At 46.2% G+C, this 11,502-nt stretch overlaps 1 protein-coding gene across 1 annotated transcript in view; it reads left to right on the top strand.

Moving 5' to 3' along the window:
- Positions 1-749: 749 nt before the first annotated feature.
- SLC37A2 (solute carrier family 37 member 2) overlaps positions 750-11,502 on the top strand; it is a 42,226-nt gene continuing 31,473 nt past the window's right edge. Inside the window, exon 1 of the mRNA XM_072978824.2 lies at positions 750-1,044. Coding sequence (XP_072834925.2) covers positions 986-1,044 — 59 coding nt within the window. The 5' untranslated portion in view covers positions 750-985. The remainder of the gene's footprint in view (positions 1,045-11,502) is intronic.

The raw sequence follows: 11,502 nt of genomic DNA, 5'->3' as shown, positions 1-11,502 counted from the left end.
TAATAAAGTAAGATAGGAAAGGAAGCAGTAGGTTGGAGCACCCCCTTCACAGCCTGGCTGGCTCCATAGGGTAGAAAGTGGGGAATCTGGCTTTCCAAGTGGCATAGAAAAAGTGGGCCACCTGTGCATGGACAGTAAAGAGGGCTGGGGGGAGGGATGCGGCCATCCTTGCCCTCTTGTTGTCCCTCCACACATTTGGAATGACTGCATGGGGGTTCACTTGGAAGGTTAACCAGGGTGTGCCGCGCTCAGCCTTGATGCGGTGGGTGTTTCCACTCTGCATAGAAATCTACCTGGAAATCTGCATAGAAATCATAGATTTGCGCTCTTTAGGCTCCTGCGCAAGCGGAGGGTCAACCCGTTCCAGGGAGCACGTCTGTCATCACGGGCACGAAGTATGTGTGAGAACATCTGACGCTCAGGAAAACCTGCCCCAATGTCCCTGTTGCTGTTTAAGGGGCCAAGAGACCCGCTTGGGAGGGAGGGCGGAGGGCTCGGGGACCCCAGGAGGAACGCCAGGATGGAGACCGACGGCTACCCTTGTTCAGCCCGAGTCTAAATTCAATTTTAGAGGGAATGGGAGAGGGGAGGGGAGGGGGCGCCCTCAAGGCAGATCCTGCCACTGAGCCTAGTAGGTTTCCATGAAGGAGCGGGGATTTGAACCCAGGACTCTGGAGATCCAGGCTGGGAGCACACCAACCGCCCGGCCAGAGGGGCGGGCCCTTTCCCTCTCGGCCCGCCCCCTGCTCGCTCCCTTTGGGGGAGGCCGCCTGAATCATCGCCGGCGAGTGCCCGCCGGCCGGCCGGGCTCCAGCGGGGCATTTAAAGGGCGTCCGCGGCCGCCACCCTCCCCGCCGGCGGAGCGAAGGAACCAGGCGACCGGGCAGGCGTCTCCGAGCGTCCCCGATCCTCCTCCCGCTCGCCTCGCTCTCCTCCTCCCGCTCGCCTCGCCCGTCCACCACCACCCTCCTCCCCAGGCCGGACCATGAAAGCCATCCCCGCGCCCGGGATCCGCTTCCTTCGCTCCTTCTCCAGGGACAGCTGGTAAGCCCCGGCGATCGGGCCGGCCAGGGGGGGGGGCGACCCGGTCGGGCGGTTCCGGACCGAGCCAGGGATTCCTCCCGAGGGTCCGGCGGCGGGGCTGGGGGCGCTCCTGGCGACCCCCCTTCTTGATCAAGTCCGGGCTTTTGCGGGGAGAGGCCCTTCCTCCCGGGCGGATGGGGTGGGGGTGGGGGGGCTGGAGGGCTGGAGGCCGGCACTGGCGCGAGGAGGCGCCCGGGGGCGCTTGGCTTCTCCCCTTGCGGGGGTCGGGCGTCCCATCGCCGGCGGCGGGGACCGGGCGCGTCGCCTTTTGTTCGGAGACAAAGAGCGGGACTGATGCGGAGGCGCCGGGCGCAGCTGTGCCGCCAGCGCGCGCGCCCGAGAGAGAGAGAGAGATGGGGGGGCGCCCGGCTCGGGCCTTGGGGGGGGCGCGCCTGGCAGGCAGAAGGACGGGGCTTCCAGGGAGGGGCGGCCTCTTCGCTCCCAGTTCTGAGGGAACACTGAAGGCACGAAGGGGCCTGGGCCCTTTGGGGTAGCCAGGAAGCTTCTTCATGGGAAAGCTTTACTTTTTGACATGGGTTGGAGGAGAGTTCTTACGGAGTTCCTAAAAGATAAATAAATTGGGGGCGGGGGGCAGAATAAAAAGCAGGCTTGAATTTTCACTAGGAGTGATAATGACTACATTGAGGTTATCAGACTTTGGAGCTTTTTATTATTATTATCATTTTTAGTGGGTCAGTTTTCATCCAGGATTAGAACAAGAGGGACTTGGTATTTTAGCCCAAAATGTGAGGCCACCTTTTAAAAAGCATCCCCTCATTTTGCCTTCGCCACCTTGATACCTCTCCTGTGAATAAGACTACCACCCTCACGATGATCCTTACAAGGACATACATGCTTGCAGGGGCCTCGTGAGGAGACAGGACTCACAGCCTTGCACATTCCCTAGCAAATGTGCGAAAAAGGGGAAGAGGAAGAGCATTCCTGAGGAGGATTGGCTGACGGAAGGAGTCAGGCAGAATGCCATGCAAACCTCCCCATCACCGCCTCATCTTAACAAATGAGTTCTTAGCTTAGGTTCCCCTTAATCTGTGGGCTGTAATATTGGGGGGCCTGGCAACCACAGGCCCCCTCCCTGTTTGGGCTCCCTCTCCCTTTCCAAGGCTCTCTCCTCCTGCCCTTTCCCTGCTTTCTCCTTGCTGCTCAGCTGACCAGGAGAGGTGGGTGAGAATGAAATTTATCTACTCCTCCGATGGCTGTGATGATGGAAATAGCACTTAACGGTTCCAGAGGGTGTCTGTCTGAGCAAGGAACCGGCTTCCCATTTCCCTTCTGTTTTTCCATGGAGTCTTCCCAGATTCTCCTTTTAGTCACATCCAGATCCATTTCTAGTGTATTCACTGGAAAGAGTGGTGTGATTCCCATGGAAAAAATCTGGATGGAACATGCTATGATTGTGTGTGTGTGTGTGTGTGTGTGTGTGTGTGTGTGTGTGTTTAAAGAAATCTGCAACCAAGATGCTAGTTTCTTGAAACTGCACACTTGCGAGTTCTTCCTTCAAAAGTCAAATGGACTTTCCATCCCAATGTTACATTTTCTGTATATATTTCCTCATGGACATCTTTCCAGAACACTCCTGCAGATACAGAAGTATGACATTAAAATTGGATTGACTGCCAGTTTGGAAGCCAACAGTCCTGGATGACAATCCCAAATTATTTTAATTGGTGATGTGTCATCTGTTCAGTTTTGACTTCAGGTGTCGCTGCCAGAAGGACAGAGAAGTTGTTTACCCGGCTCTTCCTTCTGGTGGCATCTTGGTCTTGCCCAAGGCCAGGCAAGGGACACGACATGTAACCCCATTAGCCGTGCATATTCTAAGTGGGAGACTTGGGAGATGGAGTGGGAATGTTTTGAAAAGTAAGTTTTATTGATAGCAAAATGATTATTTTTTTTGCCGTACATCTCTTTTCTTCTGGCATTTCTTGAAAGCCATCAGATATTTCAAAAAGAAAATCAACGTATTAATTTCATTCACTCTTGTACAGATTTCAGCTGAGTTGAATTTTATTTTATTTCACTCAGAGCCCCCGCTTCTGCAACCAGGAGCTCCAAACAATTATGATGCTCCAGCTTTCATCTGTTTCTATCCCTAAAACCTGAGCCGAACCTCATGAAAACATCTGTAAAACCCTTTTAGAATATAATAATTAATAACTGCATGCCATCAAGTTGATTTTGACTTACGGCAAGCCGTTTCAGGCACATTTAGGTGGATAATACTCAGAAGTGGTTTATCATTCCCTTCTTCTGGGGGCAGCCCTGAAATTCTGCAGCTTGCCCAAGGCCACCCAGGCTGGTTTTCCTCGTCAGGAGGCACAGTGGGGAATTGAACTCCCAACCTCTAGCTCCACAGCCAGATACCTAAACCACTGCGTTGGGAAAGTTTTAAAAAAATCAAACATGCTGTTTCTCCAGTCACTTTTAATAACAAGCGTCACTTCAGGGTTATGATTTACTCTACTGATTTTTTGCTACAAGCTCACTGCTGTTCACAAGGATACTTTTACCTTTTAGAGATTCTCTTATGTGCCCAGAACATGACAGAAATAAACTTTGCCCAGGGCACCTGGGTCAGCAAAAGTTTTATCTAGCTTACATACCTATCACAAGGAAAGTGTATTGTGTGTGATGGGCTAGAAGAAACAATGGTATTTATCAAGTTTAAGCTAATCTGAAGAGATCCCATCGTCTGGAAGAAGAAAGCTTATCCTGTCAATTAATTTACTCTTTGAACCCACTGTAGCTTGTACCCCCCCTCTTATTCAGCTATTTCAGTGGTTCCTGGACAAAATTACACTTACTTTCTGAGACTGAATTTTTTGCACTCCCTACCTGGTTTCTGAGTCCACTGTGTACATGACAGCCTAACTTTACATGCAAAAAGGGTCATCACTCTGCAGTGCCATTTCGTGGAATGAATAGACAAAGCTCCTAATGAATAGTCACAGACGAAAACGCTGCAAATGTTGCCAAGGTATTTTATGTTAGATTTTTGTGAACAAAAGATGGATGACTGCAGAATCAGTCAGGATTTGGTATTCAGATGTGAGGCAGTGCAGATGAAATGCTGTTGAAAGAACTTCCGTTGCTTGCTTGTTTTCTTATTTGGTGATGGGAAGGAGCATTTAAACTCTAGGGCAGCGCTTCCCAACCTTGTGTTCCATTGACGTTCTTGGACTGCAACTCCCAGAAATCCTGGCCAACACAGCTAGTGGCGAAGGCTTCTGGGAGTGGCAGTTCAAGAACGTCTGGGAAAACACAGTTGGGAATTATTGTCCGAGGGGCTAAATCCAGCTACCGTGTTTCCCCGAAAATAAGACAGGGTCTCATATTAATTTTTGCTCCAAAAAATGCATTAAGGCTTATTTTCAGGGGATATTTTATTTTACAGTCATGTCATCATCTTCCGATTGCTGCACAATGCTGCACATTGGTGGAGGACGGGGTTTCGCTTAACTGGGACTTATTTTGGGGGTAGGGCTTATATGACGAGCATCCTGAAAAATCATACTAGGGCTTATTTTCAGGTTAGGTCTTATTTTCAGGGAAACAGGGTATTAGTCCCATCTAGAGTTGATGCATTGAATCAGTAGCCAAAATCCATTTGCTTAATACTGAAGTTAATGTAGGTCCATTGAATCAATGGGGATTTGGTAAGTCAATTCCTCTAAGTTCTATTGATTCAAACGAGTATACACTAATTTAACATTAACTGTGGGTCTTAATGATGGCAATTTTAATTGTATTTTTAATTGTATTTTAATTGTATTTTAACTGTATTTTAATCATTTTGTTTTACTCCATTGAATTTTGGTTGTTGTGAGCCGCCCAGAGACCTTTGGGTAGAGTGGGCGGCATATAAATCAAATAAATAAATAAATAAATAAATAAATAAATAAATAAATAAATAAATAAATTTCAAGGCTAAAATAAGGTCAACTAAAATGGTCAGTGAAACTTACAGAGGAGTTGACTCACCAAATCTCCATTGATTCAACAGGTCTACTGTAACTGCAGCTTGCTATGCTAAGCAACTGGATTTGGGCCAATGGGAGATTCCAGCCCACTGAATTGATGAAAAGGAGTGAGTGCTTACAGAAGTATTGACTAACGTTCATTGATAGAATGGTTCCACTCTAGTTGGGACTGGCAGTTGCATTTAGGCCTGTTCTTGGGCTGAACAAAGGTCTTTTTTCATCATCCTACTGGTCATTCTGTTTATTAATGGTCCAGAAGCAGCACCCCCACCTGATCCCACACTCCTGTTTGTTGAACAGCCGATGTAAAGATAATCTTCAATGCCTGTCACTTTTGTGTTTCTTCCTTCATATCTTTCTTGAGCCCCCACATCTGGCAACAGAGGCAACCCTCCATGCTTCCAATGAAGAGGATGGCAATCTGTGGGTGCATATGCCCCCCCCCCAAAAACACTTATTATCTTCAAAGGTCCTGGATGTTTTTTGTTTGGGTAGATTTAATTCACACACTGAATCTGCACTGTTGTGTGCTTCTGTTTGTTCAGCACAACCCCTTCACACCCATCGATACTTCTGTAGACATCTGTTTTAGCACTTCCTAGGTCACCTCTATATGAAGTGAGGAGAAGAATAAGGAAGTATGGGCGGGGGCAGGCGGGCAACATGATAGAATTAAAATTATGCCCAACATGGAAAAAGCACAAGGAGTGATTGTGAAACTGAATCTCTCTGTGTATAGTATATCATTTATATCAAGGGCAGTCAAGATCTGGGGGTGTGAAGTTCCCTAGATGACCATCTAATGATTTCACTAATTTTATACAGTTTTTTCCTCTATTCTAAAGTTGAAATGCCTCTCCTAAGACTTAGTTAATAATAATAATCATGTGCCCTCAATCAGTTCTGATGTACAGTGACCCATTTCAGAATTCCCTTCTTCGAGGGACACCCTGGAACTGCGCAACTTGCCCAAAGCCACACAGTTTGGCTCTTCTCCCCATTGGAGGCACAATGGGGAATTGAACTCCCAACCTCTGGCTCCACAGCCAGATACCCAACTCTGCGCTAAACACTTAGCTTAAGACTTAGTTACTAGCAATGAAATATTTAAAATACACTGATTTTTTTTTCATCTTTTATATTTTGTCCTGTCCACGACTGGAATGCAGTCCTTGGGAATTTTTCTAAGTTTCGCTCTTTGGGGTGCCTTATCGTGACATGTAAATGAGGGAGGGAAATGAGCATAAAAACATAGACCTGCACATTGGAAAGTCTTATCCAGCCTTGCCCCCTAATGATGCACAGTCCACAGCTAGAGCATTTATTTGTTTATTTATTTATTTGATTTATACCCCACCTATCTGGTCTACTCGACAGATAGGACAGACAGTGATCTAACTTTTGTTTACGAACCTCCAGTGAAGGTACCAGATGGCTCTGAGGCAAGAACTGGCCAAAGTGCAAAGGTAGCTTTAGCCTTTGTAAAGTCATAATCTTACACATGGAACTGATTTTGCCCTGGATATCTGCCATAACCTGTCATTTAATCCTAGCTAGGGCTTTCCATGGCTTGATTTCTTTCCTGCTGTCTACATTCCTTTGTCCATCCATCTTCACCGTCCCTTCTACACTCATGACTCAGCAGCCCACATTCCTTTTTAACTGCGCTGACCTGCTGCCGCTCTGCCTTATTATCAACCGCTCCTTCCACTTGAGAATCATGTAAAGGAAATATTCCGGAGACTGTCATTTGGTTGCATTAAAATATAGACATAAGGCTATCAGACAAAGGTCACAATCAAAACAGGGAATGGCTTGACCCAACTGGGTGACCTCCAGATGTGCTGGACTACACCAACCATCAGCCACATCCAATCCAAGGGGGATGATGAGATTTTTAGTCCAATTTCTCTAGGAAAGGTGAGGTTGGAAAAGGCTCTTTTGTGAGAACTCTATAGCCCTATGTAGGCATTATTTACATTGGCAATATGAAGATGTCTAAAAAGGAGCACAGCCTACGGATGAGTCTCTTCAGACCTGGGGCAGCAAGGGAGGGGGCCGCAGTATGTGCTGCTGGCTTAAGTGTATTCACAGTGCCAGCCTGGATAGAACATCCAAATAGGGCTACTGCTGGAAACAGAAATGGCCCTGCTGGCTTTAATGGATTTCAAGGAGAGTTCAAAGGTTCATGCAAGACATGGCGATTGGGGGCTCCTAGCAACGATGCAGCCTCCAGGTTCAACACTGCCTCTTCAAAGCAGCTTCCAGACAATCACAGCTGCGAGGGAGGAGGCCCTCCTGATGTGAATCTCACTCAGCAAATGGGCGTTCCTACTCCAGATCTTCCTTCAAACAGAGTCCCACATATCCAGGTGGTCTCTGTAAAAGAGTAACATGCCTTAACTTTCTTACTTGAGTTTTCAACCCACTGTGTCAGTACAAACTGTCTCAATTGCCTACAGACTGGTTCAGGAACAAGGAACCTCCCTCTGTGGGCCACATACAGCCCCGGGAGGTCCTCATTCAGCCTACTAGCTTCCTGTAGGTCTTATCTCTGTTCAGTGATGAGAGATAAGGAAGTTCCCCTCCTCTCCCAGCTGCAGGAGAGGCCTTTGAGAAGTCTCTGTTGGTGGCAGCGGAGGCTTTTAAAAGCCTGATTGAAGTGCGTGTGGGGTGGGGGAGAGGGACAGGTTAATCCTACCCTTCCAATATGAAGACCTCCCTTCCCCATTACAATTAGGCTGTTAAACGCCTCCTTGGAGTCCTTTTTAGCAGACTCCTCCGTTCCCTAATTAACCTGCTGACCTAATTAAGAGAAAGCTCCAGCTGTGGTACAGCCAGGCCCCTTCTTAAAACTGCCCACTTCTCCAAGTTGAGGCTAATTATACACTCAGTGCAGAGGCGAACAGGCTCCCCGGTGCCTTCGGTAGTTGTGTTAAAGGAAGGGTTTAAATGAATGGACTTCAGGAGCAACATAAAATATATGCTGTTGGCCCCACCGCTTGTGACAGGACAGGAGGGGGTGGCGTATTGGATCCGTAATCAGATCCAGAGCTTGGAAATGTTACTTTTTTGGACTCTGGGAATTCGGGGAGTTGTCGTCTGAAGACGTAACATTTATAATCGCTGATCAGATTCCAAACTGGTACAGCACTTTGGTACCCCTTTCACTCTTATAGATTCATTTGGTGGAATCCTGGGGTTTGTGGTTTGATGAGGGAGCTTGAATGCTCTGCTAAAAATGCTCTAATGTACTCCATTGAACTACAGCATTAGAGTTCTCTAGCAGGAAATTCTTATTACCTCTCCAAAATACCCACCTAGAAGCGAGAATTAAAGTGTTATCAAACTGCTCTGTGTAATGCCAATATACTTGGTATATAGCTATCCCAACTACAAGCTCTGTCTAATAGTCCATGAAGACTCTGTCCTCTGTGAATTTATGTAGCCCATTTTTAAAGCTTTCCAGATTGACAGCCATAAATCACTCTGTGAATTACACATTGTCCTGAGTATACCCAGTATATTGGGGAACATTTGAAATCTTCCTCATGCCGAATCAGTAGCCCCATCTTGTTATTCGAACACATGTGGTTCAGATCCTGATGGATGGAGCAGCAGAAACCTTTTTTTACTCCATCAAGTAATAGCCTCCCCATCATCCCTGTATAACTTGCTGTTTGATGAAGCTGCTCCTACAATGGCATATGTTGCTCCCTGCATTCCAGAAATACAGCTGCCCAAGAACTGTGGCTTTCGTAGACACCGTTGTGCTATGCCATCAGTCTTAACTGAAGCTTGTCTCTTAATAGATGATGACCAAGAGGAGGCAAAGAATCTCATGGCCTCCATATGGCTCCGGGCAATTATGTTTCAAAGTTTATGTTGAGGCAGGTCATTATTTTCCATGCAGACATGAGGTCTCGATCTTTGAAGGTGTGCAGACGTCAAAACCAGAATATGATTTCTCTGTTATCTTGAACGAACACTGTCTGTGATCCCTAGGTAAACATCTAGAGACCCGTCACATAGCCTTGATTCTAAGCAATTTGTTGATAGCCTATTAACATGGGGAGGCAATTCCTTTCCAAGGAGGATGCCAATAGATTTCTTTAACTCTAAGTAAGCATTCCAGCTGCAGCTCCAGCCCTTTCTTATCCTGATATTCTGTGCTTAGCTGTGTATATTCAGTAAACACTGGGAAAATCTGAAGTTTTGAGCAGACACTAGTACAGAAAGCAGGAACCAGAGTCCAGTTTTTAAAGCAAACGGTTTGTTTGTTGAAGGTCCCAGCTTCAACCCCAGTGGGTCCAGGTAAGAGAATTGAGCTCAAGCTATAAGAAGCCAATCTTAGGCTAAACATCAGGAAAAAACTTCTTAACTGTTAGAGCAGTATGACAATGGAACCAATTACCTTGTGAGGTGGTGTGCTGGAGACATTCAAGAGAAAATTAAGCAATCACCTGTCAGATATACTTTAGTTTGGATTACTGCATTGAGAAAGGGGTTGGACTCAGTGGCCTTAAAAGCTCCGTCCAAACCAACTATTCTATCATTCTACTTTTCCGGATGTGTGGAGTGTAGCTTCTGTAGACAGCTATCTGTACAAATAATCAATATACCAATATGCTCCTCTAATCATCAGATGTTGAGGTAACCCTTGAATTTTCAACAGATGCATCATTTCTGAACACCCTGCTATTTCTAGATTTTTCCATTTACTTACAGGGAAACACAGATCTTTAAAGTGAAGGAAATCTGACCGATTCGGAAGCTCCTATAAAGTGTAATTGACATATTTACAAGGAAGGGTGTATTGGCAATGTTCATTGCAACAAGGCAACATTGTCAAACAAATCTATTGTTTTAAAGTACCAAACACTGCTCTGAAGAGAAGCTCAGAAAGCAGACACAGCAAGGAAATCCTATTCTGTCCACTTAGGAACAAAACAGCTGCTTCTAGTTTTTTCTGTGCTGTCGGTTTCACTTCTGCTTTAAAACAAAACAGATGTACAGTATAAGAGGCAGGGGCTGAGCAAGTGGATAAGAGAGAGAGAGAGAGAAAACCAAAGGTTTAAGGAGGAACATGTGTATATAAGAAGCTTCTGCATGGAACACAACCTGCTGTTGATGTTGTTGCTGCTGTAAATCACAGCTCTGCACAACTGTTTGATGTTTGTAGTTACAGAGTATAAGAATCTTGAACTGCATATGATCCATAAGAAGCAGATGGCCTGGCATGTGTAGTAGTTGTACGAAGTAGGGAGAGTCCAAATCTCATGAGCCACCCCTGAGAAACTATCATAACATTTAGATCCCAATTGCTCCCTCTTAACTGGTCTGTCCAGGTTCTCTGAATCTCTCTCTGGCTTACCCTGATGTCTGAACTTTCCCATTATCTGATCTCTGGTCCCTTGTCCTTCTTTCCTCTTTGGGGAATCCAAAGCACAGGTGGGTCCTCTCTATGCTTAACCATTCCTCCTCATTCCACATGATCCTTGCAGACTGTCTGGTGTTGCTTCTTTCTGAGTGACCTTGACAAGCTGAAGTGCTGTATCCTGCTCATCTCACATCACGTTGATAAGCTTGGTCTTGTGAGGTGCTGATATCCTTCTTTCTTATGAGGATGGAATGAGTGAGTCTTTGGCCCTTACTGACCACAGAAGGCTGTCTTCACATATCTGAATTGCCACCACTGTTCTCATGTGACTTTGAGAACATGCTTAGAGTTGTTTGTTGTGGTTGCCTTGCAGTGGTGAATGGAGAGACATTCTTTTTTCTTGCATGAGAAAAAGAGGAAGCAAAGGACAACAGTTGGCTGGCGTGTAGGCTGCTGCTTTCGAACAGGGGTTGCTGCAGCTCTGTAGATTAGCATAGGTTTTGCACACAGAACATCATGGTCTTAATCCTTGCATCTCTAGCTAGGGTTGGAAGCGAACTAGCCTGAAACCCTGGAGTGCTGTTGCCAGTCAGTGTCAGCTTTACTGGGCCTGATGGACCAAACCGTCCCTATAGGGCAGATCCCTGTCGAACTTGGAAAATATTTTCAAGGGCTACAATTCCTAGAATTGGCAGCCAGCATCCTCACATTGGCAGGCAAGATTTGGGGGAGTTGTAGATGTCAAAGCTCCGATTCCTAACTCTTTTCCAAACCCTGATTCCCACGCCTTGACATTGGAGGCTTCGTTTCTCCATCTCTCAAGCTCTTCATGAGTTAACTCATGCTGCAACCCTTTTCAGGTTTACTTGGGAGCAAATACCATTGTGTTTAATGAGGTTGACAACCAACGTGTGTGTCCATTTCTCTTCAACTTGCCAACGTTTGGGAAAATACGAAATGCATATAATTCAAAAGTTATGATTACAGGTTCTAATTCAATGCATGACCTGTGAAATAACATGCATATGGATGAATGCATAA

This window comes from Pogona vitticeps, chromosome 8, assembly GCF_051106095.1.
Source record: "Pogona vitticeps strain Pit_001003342236 chromosome 8, PviZW2.1, whole genome shotgun sequence".
NCBI lineage: Eukaryota > Metazoa > Chordata > Lepidosauria > Squamata > Agamidae > Pogona > Pogona vitticeps.
This window is presented reverse-complemented; position numbering and strand designations above follow the sequence as displayed.